This window comes from Atractosteus spatula, chromosome 3, assembly GCF_055471065.1.
Source record: "Atractosteus spatula isolate fAtrSpa1 chromosome 3, fAtrSpa1.hap1, whole genome shotgun sequence".
Classification (NCBI taxonomy): Eukaryota; Metazoa; Chordata; class Actinopteri; order Semionotiformes; family Lepisosteidae; genus Atractosteus; species Atractosteus spatula.
In genome coordinates this window covers 55,008,823-55,028,327 of record NC_142708.1, presented here as the reverse complement: position 1 = coordinate 55,028,327, position 19,505 = coordinate 55,008,823, and the positions used below count along the sequence as shown (strand labels likewise).

Here is a 19,505-nt window from a genome sequence, read left to right as displayed (position 1 = left end):
ATATAAATATATCCTTGGCCGTGTGCCTTGAACCTGCTCTTAAAAAGGGTAACTTGGTTGTAGATCTTACAGTGTCTCTGTAATTGCCTGAGCTTTACCTTGTAGTAGGGGAGAAAGGAATAGTCTAGCAAAATGTCGGATCGATCCCCGTTTGATGTGGATGTAATCACCCTGACCCGGTTCGTCATGGAGCAGGGCAGGAAAGCGAAAGGCACTGGAGAGCTGACCCAGCTGCTCAACTCCATGCTTACTGCCATCAAGGCCATCTCCTCAGCTGTGAGGAAGGCAGGCCTGGCACATATGTAAGTCCTTGGGTTTGGAATGGGAGTTGGGAAAGAAGGATTTTGCTCTCCTGGGTATAGCAGAATTACTGCATTTAGCTCAGTTGTAAAACTCATAAAATACTATGTGAAATTAGAAACTGTAGATTGTGCACTTTCTTGCAAAAGTAAAACAAACTAAATATTTCTGACTTGCAAAGACATTTTTATGAAGGTCATTTTGGCCACAGGTTAAGTGATTTCAGAGCAGCAGCAATGCAGTTAATGCAGGATGTGGCACATGTTTTATATGCAGCTCTGTATGAAGTGAACTTAAAGTAAGCAAATGGTAAACTTGTAAACATTACAAGTTTGTAATGGATTCATTTTCATCTTATTGCTGTTGAAGACCAGTACCTCTTTAAAAACAGTATTTCTCCCATTTTGGATTTTTATTCTTCTGTCTGATCTGCTAATTGACTATACTGGCAAGACTACTAGCTATTTTTATACTTCTTGTGAAATTTATGTTTATTTTAATTGGTGGATTTTAAGAATGCTTCTTCATGCATGCATTTTTAGAGTAATCTGGTGTGTAAAAGATACCGAGTGGCTGAAAATCCTCTCAAACTGCTGTCTCTCAAATTCATGCAGAAGTATATTTACTGATTAATGAAATTTCCATTACATCGTAGAATATTTTTATTTTTCTAGGTGAGTGAAATAGAGTGAACCTAGCAAAGTATTTCTCTTCAGTGTAAAACTCTCAACAGACCAATTAAAATCTGAGAATTTGCACATCTTGTCTTACTAATCATGTACATTTTAGTTACATGTTTGTAATTTACATATTGTTATCAGTTACTGATGAGTCAGAGCAGCAGATTGCCCTCCAGCTACTGCCTCTTGTTCTGTGTGTGATTCACTTATCTAGGAATTTGTGTGCTACTCTACAAATCTGAAAAATCATGTTTCATACTTAAAGGATTCTGGGCTCTCTAATGCTCTGTTTATTAATTTAGGATAAATACCTTTGGAGGAAAACGTCACTCAATTATCACCTTTGGTGCTATAAGGCAGAATGCAGATTTGCTTTTTGGCTTAATTAATTTCTCTGATTAGGATTTGTCAGACTCCCAGGAAACATAGAGTAACTCATTATGGCATCCTTCGGCTAGTGATTGCCCTTGGAACCCGTCAAATTCTCAGTTTTCCAGGGTTTGTTGCTCTGACTGGATCCCCTTTTTTCGTGATCTGTGTTAATCACCAATTTCCTACTTATTATTCCATTCCCAATTTTCTATTTAAGGCCGAGGTGCCGCTGTGACAGTGGTTCATCATTTTTCACTTCACCCAGCACTTCACTCTGTGCAGAAGCTGCAGCATCAAGCCTGCCCTGCACACCTGGTTTTGTCAACTTTCTCAGGAGGCTCACTATTTGGTTTCTCCCATACTGTACCTGCGGATCCCTGTTTCCGGCTGGTGGACTGTGTTTGGCAGCAATTTTGACTTCAAGATAGCATTTTGCTCTGCTCAGAAGTTTTGGCTTTAAGCCCACCCTGCGCAGCAGTTTTCAAACTGAAGCCTGCCCTGCAAACCTGTTTGGTCCTCTTTCTTGGGAGGCTTACCTTTCAGTTTCATCTGTACCTGAGCTTCCCTGTTCCGACCAGTGGACTGTGTTTGGCAGCAATTTCAGCTTCTAGACAGCCCTGCACTCTGGGGAGCAGTCTCAGCGGCCTCCAGCCTGCACTGTGCTCAAGCCTGCCTTTCACATCTGTCTGATTCCTTCTCAGGAGGCTCGCCATTCAGTTTCTCCTCTACCAACCAGCAGTTTACAACCAGCGGTTTTTGGCAGCAATTTCGGCTTCAAGACATGCTTCGCTCTGTGCAGCAGTCTCAGCCCTCAGTGTTGCCCGGTGCAGCAGCTTCAGCTCCAAGCCAGCTCTCTGCGTCGACCGGGGCAGGAGCCTTAGCTCTTTGCCTGCTCTCCGCATCTCCTGACCCAACAGCCTCAGATTCTAACCAGCACTTATTCTTTACACTGGTCACATCGACCCTTGTGTTTGCAATCCTGCACCCCTGGCATTTCTGAGAGCAGCCCCTCAGAACCCGTTCGGTATTCTGTTCAGGGGTCTCACTATTTGGATCCTTTCTGTACCCATGACTCCCTTTTTCCGACCGACGGGCTGTATTTAGCAGCCTGTTTCCACCAGGGGTACAGTTAGCCAGCTTCTCCTGCGATCATTGTGCCTCCCAATTTCCTTTCTTCCCCATTACTGACCAACCTGGGCTGATTAAGCCCCGCCATCCAGTAATCAATTATTTCATTATCATCTTTCACTTTTCACTCTCCGGTCTCTTGCACTTGGGTTCTGACAAATCATTACCTGGACAGTTATTCAGCCACAACATTACAGTAACAGGATAACAATATTACATATGTTAGTTATTTAGTTCAGGTTGGTAGCTGCGTCAGCATGTGTAGTCTGAAAAGGAACAAGTAATAGGTTTATTCCATGCTGAAAAGAGGAGAGAGAAAACAATGTTTCGGCTGTGAAGCCTTCTTCAGGTATGTTAATTATGTACTCCTTGTTTGCACATGCACCATCTATTACAAATAGATTCTTATCTTCATTTCTATACATCTGGTGTAGACAAAAGATAGAGACTAGGAAATGAACGAAAAAATGAAACTTTTTATGCACTAAGCAATATCTACTGTATAATGACATCCGTCATCATTGCGGATTACCTGGGATCTTTCAAAAAACAGCAGGATGAAGTCATTCATTAACTGGCATCTGGCAACCAAACAGACAAGTTGGAATAAGTGGCCTTCACTTTTTCACCTTTTGCATGTTCCAACATGATACCTTGGTAATGGACAGATCGTCTGCACCTTTCCCCCTATAATTTATATTTATATGTATAATTTATATACAGTACATGGATTTCTAAACATCTTTTGGCCTCCTCATCAGGAGTGCAGATATGTGATCTCAAGCTCAATCTGATTTATTCTCATTTCCTTGCTCTTTCACTATCTATACTGGCCTGTCTTTGTTCCCCCTGATTCTATTACTGTAACTCCTTGTATTGTACCTTTGCCAGGTAACTTGGCACAACAGTCCCTGATAAACTACTCTTCCTTCTTTCACAACAAACTGTAATGCTCCATTCTTAGTTTTGGCCCTTGTTCTTTCTAGATTGTATCATTGCGGCTCTTGCAGGCCTCTATGTTTCAGCATTCAACCCACTTCAGCTAATATAAAACCCCACAGCTTTAATGTGCCTCTCTGCTTTATTTCACTCATATAACCCCTCTGCTTCTGATACCTTATTGGTGTCCTGTCTCCACACACAAAGTTCAAGATTCTCCTTTTTACTGCTCCCTATCTCCTTTATTCTACAATCTGTTGTCTTTCCTTATTATTTACTTCTTTCTGGCACTATTAGCTACCTAGTGATACCCTTCCCACATCCTTACATTCTTCTTGTCTGCCCTTTATTTCTTCAGCTCCATTATGGTGAGCCAAGTTACATACAGACATCTGGACTGCTTGTTCCCTGATCATTCTTCACTACTTACTTTTTTGAACATTTTAATTAAGTTTCAAACAGAAATAAAATGGGACAAAAAACAGACTCACCCTCTTCACACTTGATCATACCCTCCTATTTGTCTCCCCTTGTGGATGCCTAAAATGAAGTTAAACAGCTGCAGCAAAAACTGTCAGATTCTACACACAACCACACACTCGCCGCCACATTCCAATGTGCACTGTTCACCACAATTAATCTATTATCCAAACCCTTTTCCCCTTTCTCCCGCACCTCTCCAGGCTCACTATTGAGTTCTACGCACCTGAGCTAAACCTTTCTCGCCGCTTGTTTGTCTCGCCTCTTTGGATTACGGATTTTGCCTTCCCACTGACTATGGACCTGCCTTACGGATCGGATTTTGGTTACTGGATACGATTCTTTGGATTACAGATCTTGGCCCTCCTGACAACGGACCTGCTTAACAATTTGGACTTTGGTTACGGGACACTCTCTCTCTCTCGACGCCTTACACCAACCCCGCACAGGGTCCTAATTGTCACGCCCTGTATTCCTACAGGCCGCCCTACTTCTGTCCTGTTCCTAGTTCCCTGTGATTATTCATGTCTTTCCAGTGTGTCTGGTTGTGTAGCCTATTCACTTCCTGTGTCTGCTCTGCTCCTTGCTCAGCATTGAGGGTACAGATGTCCTGAGACCTGCCTAGCACCAGTTCGCTCCTGTCCGTGGTCTGAGGGCATAGGTTTCTTTACCAACATCGTCTGACCCCCTGAGCCTGTGCTAACCCCCGTGTTGCCCCTTTTACCCCCATGCATAGGGTCTATTGCTCTCTTTGTCATTCCAGAGCTTGCCCTTCCGACATCCGTGACACTAATTTTCCACCTACTGGTCCTTGACAGAAACAAGCTCTTGACAGTGTCAGCAGCAGCAGTCTGATGGATCTGAGCTGTAGAGAGTTACAAATACATGATACCAAGATAATGTAGGAACCAGTGAAGCAGGAGGAGGGAATACAGAGGCTCTCAACATAGCACCAACATCTTTGGTCCTGACTCTCTGTGCTCATTAAAAATCCCAGGGCGTTTCTCGAAAAGAGTAGGGGTGTTTCCCTACCAAAATTTCTCGCCAAAATTCCCCCAGGCCTTTACCAATCCCCATCTATGAATTGGCTTCATCACTCTATTCTCCCCCCCCCACTAATAGCTGATGTGTGGTGAGCGTTCTGGCGCACTATGGCTGCCGTCACATCATCCAGGTGGTTCTGCACATTTGTGGTGGTGGAGCGGAGTCCCCATTACCTGTAAAGCGCCATTACTTACAGAAAAGTGCTATTATGACATGTCTCTATTCTAGATAACAACCATTGATAAAGCTTTATAAAAATTCTGTATTAGACAGACATTAACAAAGAAAGGCAATCCCTTTGTGTTGCCTCTGAGATTAAATTTATATGCATTAGGTGTTAACTTGCCCCCCAGGTGGCACTATAGGCATGTATAGTACTGAGATTTCAATATATAAATCAGGTCTTGAAGTCTACATGGCAAGACCTGACTTTTTCTGAATACTTGCTTAAACTGACCCTTATGTAAAGTGGCTTACATTTGAACTTATTTATCCAGGTATTTCCCTGGAACCATTTTTATCATTACTTAACCATACAATAGCTTTGTCTGATATGGGATTTGAACCAACAACCCTTATATTATGAGTCTAGAACCCTCCACACTGCAGATAAGGTGCGTGCTAAGATACAGTTAGGTTAATTCCAATAGATTTTGAACAAAAAACAATGGATTAGAAATAACATATAAAATTTAGTAAAGCCAACCTGTAGATTTGTCAGGCTGTAGAATGAAGAATTTAATAATTATTATTAAGCTTCCACTTAATAACTTAGTAGTAATATTAGTAGCACACATAAGCTGTATTGTTCAAGGGTACAGAATTGTACTGTATGTAACTAGATGGACTTTGTGTGTGTGAAGGTATGGGATTGCAGGCACAGTGAATGTCACAGGTGATGAGGTGAAGAAGCTGGACGTTCTTTCTAATGATCTGGTCATCAATATGCTGCAGTCATCTTATAGCACCTGTGTCCTGGTCACTGAAGAAAACAAAGAAGCCATTGTCATCCCGCCAGAGAAAAGGGTAGGTTCATTCTTTCACAAATTGCCACTAGGTGGCACTCAAACACAACTTGAATATGACTATAGAATTGTTTCGTTCTGTGGAAAGTGGTGGAGTCCAACCAAAGATACTGATTTGTACAAATGCAGATTAAAATGAACAAATGATACATTTGTACTGAGCTAATTAATTTTATGATTTTGTTCCACTGTACATTGAAATATTAATGTTTGTTTCAGTATTTATCAAGGCTTGACAGTATGTATTCTAATTTATGAGTCCTACAGCACCTTATACCTTATACATTTCCTCTCATGCAGGGTAAATATGTTGTGTGTTTTGACCCACTTGATGGCTCCTCCAATATAGACTGCTTGGCACCTATAGGCACAATTTTTGCAATCTATAGAAAGGTAAGTGTACTTTCAAGACAATGGGCTTTATTTCATATTCTGGTAATAATAATAATAATAATGTCATTAATTATGTATCATCATCCTTTTTTGCATTATTATGCTACAGGCCAAAAGAACAAAATGGTTCTTATTATTATTAACAACAATAAGCATATTTATTTGTGCATCAGAGGATTAGGTGGGAAATACTATTATTGTCTTTATATAATGTCTTTATATGGTATATATCATTAGGAATGTGAAGTGTTTATAGGAAGCTGTTCCCATGGTCCACTGCGATAAGGGACCATGAAGAAAAAAAATAAAACAAACTCTTTATAAACCTTAGGAAACCATATAAAAAGACAATGACACAAAAATACATGAAAATTTACCATTGTGAAGGAATTGAAGCCACCAAAGAACATAATAACATGCCATTGCTCCTGTTTTAAAATCTCTTTTTGGAGGATTTATACTGTATAAATATTATATGTGCTGACTAAATGAAGTCCATGAGTCTATGTACTGCAATGCCATCAAAATGCTAATAATAAAAAATAGCAAAAATGCTAATAATAAAAAGTTAATAATAATTAAAAACTTAATTAACACTTAATGAAATACTTATTTAATACTTAATTGAATAATTAAATACTTAATTCAAAACTTGCATTAATAATAATTAAAACAATGTTTATCAAGTCAGTGCACTGCTGAATGAGCTCACAGGTGTGTAGGTTTTGACAGAGCAGCAACATACAAGAAAGAAAGTTTTTGATGAAATAATTTTAGATGTTAACACTTTTTCTACAATAAAGAGAAAATAACCTTTTCTCTTTATTGGCTGTGGTTTGAGGGAAACAATGGAAACCACATTTGTAATGCTATTTATTCTTGCAAACCAACGAACTAAAAAAGAAAATGTCATAGTAGACTAGGTAATAATTATTAGAATTCATTAATTAATTGTATTGTCTCATAATCTACTTCATATTTGGAAGTGAAAGAGATGGATATTACAGCTCTAATCCATTGTGTGCTCCACATACTGTATAAGTAACAGTAATTTGACTGTATTTTAGGTAGGTAGATCACACACATTCCAAAACACTCAGTACTATATGTGGGCACACTGACTTAAATGGCAATGTTTCTTCCTCACAGGAAGATCAGATCAATAAAACGTTCATATGTGCGACTGCATTGAACATCCCTCTGTTTTCAGTGTCCATTTATTAGTGCAAGAATACTTTGTTGTGATAATCCTTATCACTCAGGATTCAATATTCATATACATATACAGCAATATTATAAGTGTATAATAATATAAAAATATAATAATAATATATATCATTATATATAGATTATATATAAGATATGTAATATAAATGTTATTACTGTATTGTAATAATACTATATTATTGTACTGTATGTTATTATACTGTATTATCAACTGTATATTATGGATAAATCATTTGCATTCATGTATTTATCACATTGCAGTGTGCAATGGGACTTACTCAGCACTTGGGTTCTCTTCTTAGACCACAGAAGACGAGCCGTCTGAGAAAGATGCCCTCCAGCCGGGCAGCAATATTGTGGCTGCGGGTTATGCCCTCTATGGCAGCGCCACTCTGGTTGCCCTCACCACTGGACAAGGGTTGAACTGCTTCATGCTGGATCCGGTGAGTACTTCCCTTCACCAGCTCAGGACAGACTTACTGAGCATCACCCAATAATTACTGCTGCTCTTGCATTCCTGGTAAATGGTCTATATGTGAAAAGTAAAACATGTTCGTGTGATGAGCTATTGCAATACCTATTATATACTTCATATATATATAAATTATTTCAATTTAAGTGCTTAACAAATAATACAGAAATAGTCTATATTAAAAGAATGTTTATTACACCAAATAAATGAGTGCAAGACATCATTCGAGATGTGCCAATTTGGATGTCTGCAACTGCAGTTTCTTTTAACTAGAACACACCATTCATTCATTTTCATTTAACAGAAGGTATACACGATAAAGCCAATTGTCATAGATATAGCAGGGCTAGAATGGCTATCTATTTGTAATTCTTTGGGAAAGAAACTGACAAAATGGCATAGGTTTCATGTTAGACAATTAAGCACACACATTCCAATAGCACTCATAAGGCTTTTCCATGAGCTATTTTTATGGGCAGTAGTGTTTGCCTCACAATTAAAAAACATTCAGAATGTAATGTTGTGTTTTTCTAAATAGCACAATTAGCTTTATTATAACTTATTTCATTTATTAAAAAACGCTGATTACATTTTTATATTTTGCAAACACAAACTAAATTTTATGAAACTATTAAAGGTAAAGGTCAAAGGTAAAGGTAAAAATCCAGTTAAATTGGATAGAATTGTCATGACCTTTTTTGCCTCTATGATCTGAATTTTTAATTACTTCAATGAGACATTATTAACTGTGTTTTCTCTCCTTGAACTGTGCAACTGTGTGTAATTGTGCAAAAATGATTACATTTGGACTGTTTTCAGGCAGTGGGAGAATTTATTCTGGTGGAGAAAGATATGAAAATAAAGAAGAAAGGAAAGATTTACAGTCTCAATGAAGGCTATGCCATGTATTTTGACACAGCAGTGACTGAATTTTTGAAGAGAAAGAAATTTCCTGAGGTATGACTTTACAAAAACTTCAGTTTCTCAAATCCAGGCTTCATGTGAATTCACTGTTTATCTATGGATCATATTCAAAGTCTTTTTAACTTTTTTTTCTGGGCACCAATATGACTTGTTACAAAACTTATTATTTTATTTATTTAAGTGGTTTTGGACTTTACATTGATAGATCAATGTGTGAAATAGCAACTGATTGGGCAAATCAATGTAAATTTTCAAATAATCAACACAATTATGCAATTATTATAAACAAAAACGTATATTGGACTTTGCAGTCGTTATGTTCAGTTTTAAACCTACTGAAACTGTTATTTTCTCTGATATCTATTTTAATGTTCTTTACGTAACATCCAAAAATGAAAGAACCCAAATGTGTTTTAATGATAACTTTGCTGTGAAAAAAAGAAGGATAATAGGAAGATACTTACTAAGAACGAGCTGAGTAAACCCCTGATCTGGACACACCAACAAAACAGCTGATTGTTGTGGGATGCAGTGACCAAGCCAAATCCATGATCTAGTCATTTAACAATTTGCTAACTTTGTTGCACAAGTCTTGTCCTGTCTCAATACACTTCTGACACCTGACTCACAACGCAAACAAGCGATAGCACCCATCACCTCTCTGCTGTATACTGCAGTGTCAGCTTCCCTTTGAGCTTTGAGGTTTGAGCTGAATTAATCTATCTTCATGGTATAATGCAAACATGAAGCTCAGGTGATAGCATGCGACTGCCAAGTGTCAGCCTTGTTTCTTTATGCCTTGGGAAAGCTCACACAAATGAGGTGCACAGAAGGAGAGAAACTTCTGCTGATTGACTTATATAAGTATGTGAGGCTGGGGTAAATAAGGTAAAATTGATCAAATTGATAATGATAAAATACTAGTCAAGTTAACAAGTAAGCAACAAAGCATACAAACTTACAAATATAGACTTTAAGGAGTAAACAAGATTTATAGAGAGCTTGGCTTGGGAAGCTCTTTTCAAAGAAAGGCTTTTCTTTGAAAATAAGCCTTTAAGCCTTTCATTCAAATGACCTTTCTGCTTTTTTCCCCTGCACTTTGGTTGAAACTTTTCTGTCTGCATGTTTTTGATATTCTTTCCTCGGTTTTCATTTTTTCGATTGACACACATATGCTCTGCATCTCCTGTGGCACATGAAATTCCCCTGACTCTTTTGTTAAATGTTAATGAGCTTTGAATTCATGCAAAACATTTAGTTGAAGTTAAAAGCCAGCAAACTCACCGTTAGAAAAAGACTTAATGGTAAATGATAGGGAAAAGCAATCACAGGACACAAATGAAATCTATAAGAAAGCGTGTTTAAAACTGAGAACAGGAAGCACTTCTTTACCCAAAGGGTTGTGGGAGTGTGGATCAAGAAATGTTGTTGATGTGAATACCCTGGCTTCTTTCAAGAAACAAATAGATGAGATCCTTCGATCAATTATTATCTACTGTTTGGCTAGATGGGCCAAATGGCCTCCTCTTGTTCCTTACTGTACATAACCTTTTCCCTGCGTGTAGCTCTGTGTACCTCTCTTTCCAGTGATATCTCACATGATCACAGGACTGCTGCTATTAATGCAACACTGAAAATAAACACACCTACAGATTTCTAAAACTGAATAGACATATTAGCTGTTCATCTAAAATGGACAGTCTTGTTTTTTTCAAGAAGTTTGTTTGGCTTTGCACTGTGTCATTTTTACTGTATGTGTGCTATTACAAAATTGGAAACACATGACCCCTCTTTCTGAGTCAGGAAAAAAAATCTCATGACTTCATGGTCTTGCCTGTTGTGATTTTTCCTCATTTCACCTTTTAACAAAAGGCATTTTGTATCCCTAGTGATTTTAAAATAATTTGACAAAATCAGCTGGTCTGCAAAACATTATAGCACTGACTGAAGAAAATAAACAAGGAGTTATCCGTGTGTTAAAATGTTATTAGATATTAACCAACTCTAGTCAGGTTTTAAAACTTTGCTCTCTGTGTATTTTTCAATTTCAGTGTGGGAACTTTGAACTGATTAATGTTGTTTCACGTATGTTGGCTGTTCAGCAATAACTTATCAGGACTTTGTTTGATATAACAGCGTTGGGATTGAAACAACCATCACACCATCAGCAATTTTGATGAAAGGACAAATACATGAATACATGAATTGATTTTTTATGAGGCCAACTTTTAATATCCTAACAGTTATCCATAGAGAAATCAATGCCACTTAACTTACTCTCATATTTCGTACTTCATTCAAGGGCGTTGACCTGAGAACACCCTCATAGTTGTAACAGAATATTTAATCATTCAAGCTTTGGTTACTTGATAATTACAAAAGAATATTAATGATAATAACACTAGACAGATAAATAAATTAGTCAACTCAGTATGACAGGCTTTTCTGAATTATCTGGTGATTTTCAATATTACAGTGAGAAAGAGAAATATGAAGGAATCCTAGAAGCAATCGTGGAAAGTATATGATACCTATAAAAATAGAAGCAACATTAATCAATACTAACATGCCTAAACACCAGGAATGCTGAATATTACTCATATCAAAAATAATGGATTCATGTATATTCTTTTTTTGTACTGCAGGATGGAAGTGCACCCTATAGCTCTAGGTATGTGGGGTCTATGGTAGCTGATATTCATCGCACTCTTCTTCATGGGGGTATCTTTTTGTATCCAGCCAATGAGAAGAGTCCTAAAGGAAAGGTACAATACTTTATTCTCTGCATATTATTGCATATTACATTTTGGATAATACCTTACTGTATAATTCTATATATAACTGTATACTTTCATTTTGTGAAAAAAGCCCTTGATTTTAAGAACATTCTGTACAAAATCTGAGCGGTATATGTCTTTTCAATATAATGTTATTATCTTTGCATTACTGTTTCTTCCTTTAAGTCAAGGATTTTGTCATTTAAGTTTATCTATGGTCTATTACCATGGTTCCATTCACCATACTGCTCTTTTTCCTTTAGACCAGCCTTATTCTCATAACAGAGTGTTACACAACAGCAACATTTTCCTTTTACAACATGTTTTTGAAACACCTTTCTGTAAAACAACATTTAGATAAATCTGACCCTTTTTATCTGAAATACCATTAAATAATTTTAGGTGAAATATCCTCCAAAATTACCTAGCATTAAAGCACAGAATGTCATCCTAATTCCTACCACATTTACATTCTGCAACACTCAGCAGAAACTCATGATCCTGGCAGTGTTGCAATCAGAATTAACATCACGTCTTATGGGTAGTTAGACATTCATAAAGCATCACAGTGTTTCCTCTTGAAAACAGAACAGCCGGTACGACTGGAATTTCAGTAACTGCCTGGGGTTCCACAAAGACAGAAATTTGTATTGTGTGATCTACACAGAGCCAGTATTTGAACATTCTCTTCTTTTTGCGTTATAAAGTATAGGAGAAAAAAGGACAGAGCAAGTGTTTATGAGCACAGAGCGGGTGAGAAACAGTACCCAAACGAAGGGAGGATTTCAAACAAAAAGACGTCTCAACTTCTACTTTGAGAAGTGCTCTTGTGCACAAATGTATAAACGTGGAAGGAAAGCAGACAAAACACATAAAGCTGTCACAAAATGAGGAAATGCTTTGAAAATTTGAGTGGAGATGGGATCAAAGGCAGATTCAATAGATTTATATGATCCTTGGCCAAAGAGTGGGGTTTAGAGTTATCTAGGAGGCTAGAAACAAAGAAGAGGGCAGAAGGAGTAGTCAGGCGAAGGGTGAAGTGGCAGTCGGGAGCTGTGAGGAGGGTTCGTACAAGAGTGGGATGGGAAGATGGAGAGAGTGATGAAAACAGATCGCCAATGTCAGAAGCAGGAGGTAAAGTCATGATAAGGAAGTTGCTAGGGCTGGCACTGAAGGATAGAGGAGGCTATGGCAAGTTGGAAAGGATAAGATCACTTTATTGGCCATATACAATTTCTTGCATTAGGAATTTGTCTTTTGGCATCCTTCAGCTTACTCTCCATGAGACACACTGGCACACAGACAGGGAGAGAGAAGATTGGGGTCAGAGCACAGGGTCAGCCATTTATATGGCACCCTTGGAGCAGTTGGGGTTAAGGGCCTTGCTCAGGGGCCCAACAGAGTAGGATTACTCTGCCAGCTGCGGGATTTGAACCGGCAACCTTCCAGCCACAGGCACGGATCCTTAGCCACAGTGCCACCGCTCTGCGAAAAAGGATGGCAAGAGTGCGACTGGGAGTTGAATTGCTTATGAAGATGGGAGATTACAAGGGAAAGATGGGAGGAGAGCATGGTACACATTCATTGTAGAGGTCCGCTTTTGACTTCTTTCACATTCTCGCGGCAGAATGCTGTTTTTCTGTAGGCTAAGAGTAGAGTTGACAAAAGTGGGCTGAGCATAAAACATAAAAGGATGGAAACAGGTTAGAGTTCAGATGTGGGAAGAAATCAGGCAGCTGAGTCAACTGAAAGAGCAGACAATTTCATTATAGAGGGGAGAACTGAAAGTGGGGGCAAGGCAAGGACAAGAAATGAGTAGAGAATCGGAAGGGCACAGAACACGAAGGGGTTTAGGGAGACAGGAGAGAAAGAAAAAAGAGAACAAGGCACAATGGCATGCAAAATCTTTGGGGAAGATGAAGACAAGTTTTCAGCTGTGCTCTTGTGATTAGCTAATAACATTGACTTGTCTGACTGTTTTTTTTTCCTCTTGCTCCATTTATTCTGTTGTGTACAGCTGAGGCTGCTGTATGAATGCAACCCTATCGCCTTCATTATAGAGCAGGCAGGTGGAGTAGCCACCACAGGGACGCAGAGAGTACTAGATGTGCAGCCAGAGTCCATCCACCAGCGTGTGCCCTTCATTGTTGGATCTCCAGAGGACGTGCAGGAGTACCTGACATGTGTACAGAAACACCAAAAGAGCAGCTGATCCCTCCTCTCTCTGTTTACACAGAACACGCTGTCCTTGTCCATGTGGTGCCTGAGGAGTGTGCATTCAGGGGCCACAAAAATGTTTCTCCTCAAAAGGAAGTATGTTTCTGGTGATTACCCCCTCCTTTTTGCCCAATCTCTTCCAATTATAAGAAAAAGCAAATAAAGGTGAATCTTACCATCAAAATTACCTTGATTTAATTCTTAAAAAATGGCAAAATAATTTAAATGTCTACATTTAAACAAAACGTCATCTGCTTAGAATGGCCAGTTCATTTTCTTCTTTATAAAATACAGAATAATTTGGATTCAGATGCAGACCGCATTTGTCACTTCATAAATACTTTTTTTTTCATTAATTAAAATCTGTACACCACACCGACAAGTGTCTTTCTTTCAGTTTGTATTCCTTTTTGGTGGGTTTTTGTGAGTTTTGTTTTAGATACTCAAACCGTTGTTTGTATGTTGAATTATAATAAAGACCAAAGCTTGTAATCAGACCGTTTAAGAATTTAGAGCAAAAAGGTTGCTTTTATATCACTGCAATCCATATGTAAAATGTGCCCTGATCCTAGAATTAAATGTTTTAAACGTGTCTATAAACAGACAAATGGTAGAAAGCACACAAAGGCAGTCATCTTCTTTTTCTTGCCTTGAACATTTAAAATGTCTCCACTGCTTTAGTTCAGTTTGCGTTAAGTCTCTTCTGAGCTCAGATGAACAAACAGCTTACATTCTCACACAGAGGTTGGCGCTCTGAAAACGTGTGTCAGTGTTTTCAGCTTTCAGAAGGCAGATCTGTTTTTTTTCTTTCCTCTTTGTAGTAAACCCCTCCTGTGCTGGACAATAAATTGCTGTGTCAGCATGGAGCTGCTGGCAGTAGATAGGAACCTCGTAGCAAGCACAGCCCCCTCTCCCCTCTGCTACATTCCTGTCCCTCTTGGAATGCCATCAGCTCTTTCACTTCAGCCAGACCCTGCTTCCCGACCCCTCGGCCTTCATTCAAAGATTCTAGCTCGTAAATATATCTACCCCCTCCCCCAGGCTCCAAGGACATTTCTCTCAAGTCATGATCAATTCATATTGACTGAAACTGCTACTGAAATGTGATTTGGGGCTAGGACGTGCCTGTCATTGCACTTTGAACTATTTTGTGAGAATAACCTTTGCAACGCTCCGTGAAAACTAAAAATGTTGAACAAAAACATCTACCACCCCTACTGCAATCAATTTTTGAATTGATACTTGAGATCGTTGGTTCAAACTTTAAATGTGGATTACAATAACTCACATGGTTCATGAACAAAAGACGTGACAGTAATAAGAAACTGACAAACAGTTCATTATTCCATCATACCCAAACACGAATAACAAGCGCCAAAATGCTTGTGAAGACTGTAAGAGATTATTGGGGTTAATAGGTGTGCTAGAACAGGAGTTCCCAGTTCTGGTCCTGGATGGCCACATACCTGTAGGTTTTCTGTTCCAGTTCAGCTCTCGGTTACATAATTGAACCTTAAAGTAACCTGAATAAAAGGATTTATTTTAACACTTTAATTGTTTTTCAACTCTTAAACATGTTGGGGGTTGCCTTTAAGCTATTGCATTTCTAAAGTAAAGTACCAAACGTGTGCAGAAAGAATAAAATGCAGATATTCCAAACAGACAACTTAGTGTTAAATTAAGGCATCAATTATGCAATGAAATTCAACTGGAATGAAAACCAGCCACTGGCCAAGAGAGTCTCTATATCCACGGAGATCTATTGAGTGGTTCGCTTATATACCTTACGTTATTGTCAGTAATGGATGGTGCGAAAGAACTACTGGGATCAAGTAAAGGTTTACAACATTATGTTTCTTTTCTTCTCTTTTCAGCATGGAATAAACCTTTACTTGTTCCATATTGAGAAACTTGTGTTGATAACAGAAAAAGATGGAGAAATATGTTGAGAAATAGGTGTTATGTTTCACACTGCAGCTAGAAAGGAAAAATGTTATTATATCAATTGTTCAGTTCAAAATATGAAAGCTTATGCATGTCTTCCATTTCTTATCTTTGATTGTAAAACAGCATACCAGACCAAATGAAAAGTAAATGAGATGAGATTTAAAATATCATAACTGTTGGATATTGAACACTAAAAGACAGAGTGAGAGTCCCAAACAGCGTCTGAGCATGAAACCAAACTATTAGTAGTAACTATTATCTTCCAGTAAAGGCTTTAAAGGTAAGAGTCAATTCTTGCTATGATACTGCACTAAAAAGTACATTTTAAAAAGTTATCTGTAACTCTGGTCACTGAGAATCAATTTAGTAGGGCATACAACCCAAAACACATAATTGTGTCTTACTGTATTGTTTAAAAAGACAGGAATACGTTAAATAAAATTAAACAATTGAACAATAGAAGGACATTAAAAAGTTAAATTGTAATGTGCTTATTGTAATGTGACTACTTAAAACCTATTTAAGCAGAAATGAACTGTCCGTTAAATAATAAAATCTGGCCCCAGTACAGTAAAGCTATGTTTTTGTAACCAAGATCCAGGAAATTATTCAATAGAAAAAATCTGATTACAAGAACTCTGGGCAAAGCATTTTCTTGCTTCAGCGTAATGCCTCTGAAACATAAACAACCAGCGTTGTCACAGAGTGGAATTTGATCTTGTGCCTAAAACAAGCAAAACGATACAGCAACAACATTAACCAGAATATTGCAGAAACCTCACCCCCACTCAAACATGTTTAGCAACGTCTTCAGCTCTGGCAAAAAAATTGAGTTTCATTCTGCAGAACTGTTTAGCTTGACAAGACAACACAGTACTATAAAAGAACTACCTAATATCTTACTCACTTGCTTCTTTCCTGTTCTACATACAGTGGTTCACGGCACAAAACATGGGCTCCTATTTACTCTGTCATCTATTTACAAACAGAAAATGATATATTTAAATATTATCAGAATACTCAATAAATTAACAACAGTTGGTTTAAGTATTAAGTATTGTGTAATTATTATCTGGCTTACCATTTAGAGAAAAAAACAATTTACTATAGCATTAGGAAACTGTTACATGTAATGTAGTGGGACCTGGATATTTTAAGGATCCATGTCTGCTTAATTATGGCTTTTCCTTCCCTTACCAAAGAAGTCAAGCAGCTTAAAATGAATACTCATACTATGGTGCAAAATCACATTAGTGTTCATCACAGCCTTTTCTATCTAAGTTTCTGAAATAAAGATTGATCATAATGTGAAAGGGGCAAAGTGATTAACAAGATTTAAGAAATGATTAAATCTTGCTACACATTCGCTGATTAGGTGTTGGCTTTATTTACACACAGGAGAGGCTGTTAACACCAAACACAAAACTTTTAAAACAAGATAACAAGGAAACATTTCTTGTTGGCACTTAACAGCATCACTAGAATGTTAAACTCATCATTGAAGGTTTTTGTTTTGGTCTATTTCTAGCCCTGCGATTATATTTTTAGTAAATGGGCACATTGTCTGCATGTTTTGTGACTGAGCATACAACCGTTTGCCAATGACTGGGTTTCACTGTATCTGAAAAAGAGTAAAGAAAGCATTTGTTTGAAAGTATTAAGAGGTGAATTTTTTTTAAAGAGGTTTAATGTGTCCACAGACAACAATACAACTAACACAAAAATAAAAATTCCACATGTATCTGACCCTCAGTCTTACCTTTGAAAGGCCAACACAAAACTCTGATGAAAAGAAAAAAAATATGTTAATATATTTCAAATAGTTCACAGTTTTTATCCCTCCCAGCCATTACAGTGATCTTTCTGTCTGCATTCTTTCACAGGGATTTAAAGACTCCTACTCCAGAAAGACATCAGAAGTGCAAATTATCCTTAAAAACTACCTTAACACCTCCCCACTGCTCTCAATAGTCGACTAAACACTTGCAAAATCTTCACATTGACTTGGAGATTTCTGCTCTCCACACTTTCCCAAGGAAAGTTGTTTTCGGAATTTCCATATCTTTGGTGCCTCGTTCTCACTCCCTTCTATTCATTCTCTGTCTGTCTTTTGCTCTCTTTACCTTGAAGTTTCTGTTTTTCTTCTTTTTGTAGAATGAAATTAACCTCTGCTTTCACCTTGAATCAATATACTGTGTGTTTCATTAAAACAAACTGTACACATTGCATAGATCCTAATATTATTATTTCAAAAGAAATGCCTAAAATTGGTTAATGTTTAAATATGTAATATTTAATGTTTAAAAGGAATTTAATTTATTAATCACTTGCTGTTTGAGTCCTATTGCCTAGAAAAGGTTAAGGAAAGGACATCGCAAGTTTCATACCAGGAATTTCCACCTCTTGCAATGAACTAACCAGTTTCAGTTAGACCCTCAGAAAATTACAGTTCACCTTCACATCTTGCTCAGATTCTGGTAGTTCATGGGGCTGAATAATATAAACTTGTAATTAGATCAAAATAGGCTTGCCCACCAAATTTAAAGATGGCTATATCTGGGAGAAAGACATGCTCATTACACATTGACAAAAATGGATTACTGTTTCCCACAGATGTCTCTACACAGTACTACACACAATAATCCTAGAATGTCCAAGAAATCTTTCTGCTATTCACTAGTTGAAGTGACTGCATAAACGTGTCTGATGAGACACTCAGCGAAAATGTATCATTGGACTTCCAAGTGCTCTTTGTGAAAAAAACAACAATCTGTAATTATAAAGGCAGTATTTTAAGCCGGTGAGATTCATGAACTCTCACAATGATCTTTTCCAGTCATTTTTGAACTAATACATTAATCAGCAGCATCTATTATATTATTTTGGTTATATTATTTGAGATAACTCTTTTTTATATAAAGTTGGACAGCTTTGTGCTTTAGGTGTTTTTTGATTGGGAGGTGAATGGACATTTTACATTACGTGCACAACAACAATAAATTAATAATGATTTCCTGTTTGGTAACTGAAGAATTCTTTTAGTGCTGGGAAGTGACAAAATGCTGTCTTTAGATGGCACCAATTAATCAATGTCTTCTTGTTATTTTTTTAGCTATATTACAACTAATTTAACTGCTGCTTTAATTCTTAACTAGTACCTAAAACACTCTTTTCATAGTTAAAACAGCTTTAGAATAACTGACTTTCTTTTTGTTCTTTTATACACTGAGAAATAAAGTTGGTTACTAAGGGACTTAAATACATTACCTGCTGTTAGATTTCCATATTCTTTAAGACAAAGAGCTGGTGCTATAAGCCTTTTCCTTCCTATCTACACTGAAAACCCAACTGTTCTCTCATCACGACTTAAACCAGTACATTAAATAAAAACTTTACTGCTTCCGAACACCTCAAATTTTCCTGCTCAGGAAAATCAGTTCAGAGTTTTCTTTCTTGTAATATTAGTGCAACTGAGAATAAGAACTGCTTGACTTCCAAGTGCTTTCTGATTCCAATTTTCCTTACTCTTACTGCTTTAACTGTAGTATTAGAATGTTTCCTATGACATGGCAAAAACATG

At 37.5% G+C, this 19,505-nt stretch overlaps 1 protein-coding gene across 2 annotated transcripts; it reads left to right on the top strand.

The window, feature by feature from the left end:
* The first annotated feature begins 23 nt into the window (after window positions 1–23).
* LOC148837961 (fructose-1,6-bisphosphatase isozyme 2) lies at window positions 24–14,353 on the top strand. 2 transcript variants are annotated; one of them, XM_088911239.1, is made up of 7 exons: window positions 24–302; window positions 5,807–5,969; window positions 6,269–6,361; window positions 7,891–8,031; window positions 8,880–9,017; window positions 11,630–11,749; window positions 13,822–13,985. In XM_088911239.1, exons 1-7 carry the CDS (start codon window positions 133–135, stop codon window positions 13,837–13,839), a joined length of 843 nt encoding a protein of 280 aa, XP_088767365.1. In that variant the 5' UTR covers window positions 24–132; the 3' UTR covers window positions 13,840–13,985. The 2 variants fall into 2 exon arrangements, with proteins under 2 accessions (XP_088767365.1, XP_088767364.1); XM_088911238.1 differs by having other exon boundaries at window positions 25–302; window positions 13,779–14,353.
* The last annotated feature ends 5,152 nt before the right edge of the window (window positions 14,354–19,505 follow it).

Bases quoted from the DNA above. Each gene is read 5' to 3' on its own strand.
- LOC148837961 (XM_088911238.1), top strand. From the start codon at position 133: ATGTCGGATCGATCCCCGTTTGATGTGGATGTAATCACCCTGACCCGG. The intron at 6,362-7,890 runs GTAAGTGTACTT...TTCTCTTCTTAG, and splicing joins TTTTTGCAATCTATAGAAAG to ACCACAGAAGACGAGCCGTC. The intron at 9,018-11,629 runs GTATGACTTTAC...TTTGTACTGCAG, and splicing joins AGAGAAAGAAATTTCCTGAG to GATGGAAGTGCACCCTATAG.